The sequence below is a fragment of the Egretta garzetta genome, unplaced genomic scaffold (genome assembly GCF_000687185.1).
Source record: "Egretta garzetta isolate BGI_Z169 unplaced genomic scaffold, ASM68718v1 scaffold986, whole genome shotgun sequence".
Taxonomy (NCBI): domain Eukaryota; kingdom Metazoa; phylum Chordata; class Aves; order Pelecaniformes; family Ardeidae; genus Egretta; species Egretta garzetta.
Window position 1 is genome coordinate 105,652 of NW_009259903.1, and position 638 is coordinate 106,289.

Consider the following 638-nt stretch of genomic DNA (forward strand, 5'->3'; position numbering starts at 1 on the left):
TCAGGCACGGGAAGGGGCTGCCCAGGGAAGGGGTCGAGTCCCCAGCCCTGGGGGGATTTAACAGCCGGGCAGAGGCGGTGCTGAGGGCCAGGGTTTGGGGGTGGGATGGCAGGGGTAGGGGGGCGGTTGGGCTGGGGGAGCTTCAAGGGCTTTTCCCACCCAAACGATTCCAGTTCAAATGGCCTTTTCCTGACCAGCCCTTCCAGCCTCAGCCGCCTCGTGGTACTGGGCAGAAAGCATCGCCCGTGGGGAGACCTCGTTGTGAAGGGGCCAATGTCCCCCCTGGGCAGATCGTCCCTGCAGCACGGCCAGGGACACCCTGCCTGGACGCCCCTGCTCTGCCTGAGCTCAATCCTGCTCCCTCCGCAGGTGCTGCGGCCGTACAGCAACATTTCCAACCTGAAGGTGTGGGACTACTACACGGAGGAGACGCTTTCCGAGGGCCCCTCCTATGACTGGGAGCTGGCACAGGGGCAGCCGGAGCACGTGGAGGAGGCGGATCGGCAGGACACCAGTGCCCCCCAGACGAAGCGCAAGATCATCTGGCCGTGCTACGACAACCGCAGCCGCGTGGAGCCCGACGCCATCTCCAAGCTGCTGGAGGTGAGCGTGGCCGCCGGGGGCCTCGGCTGCGGGGC

General features: G+C 66.6%; 1 protein-coding gene across 1 annotated transcript in view; it reads left to right on the forward strand.

The window, feature by feature from the left end:
* Positions 1-638, forward strand: part of LOC104127481 (myotubularin-related protein 5-like) — a gene marked incomplete at its 3' end in the record, with an annotated part of 66,798 nt that overhangs the window by 65,488 nt on the left and 672 nt on the right. The window contains 1 exon segment of the mRNA XM_035895677.1: positions 370-603. Within this exon segment, the coding sequence (XP_035751570.1) occupies positions 370-603 (234 nt within the window).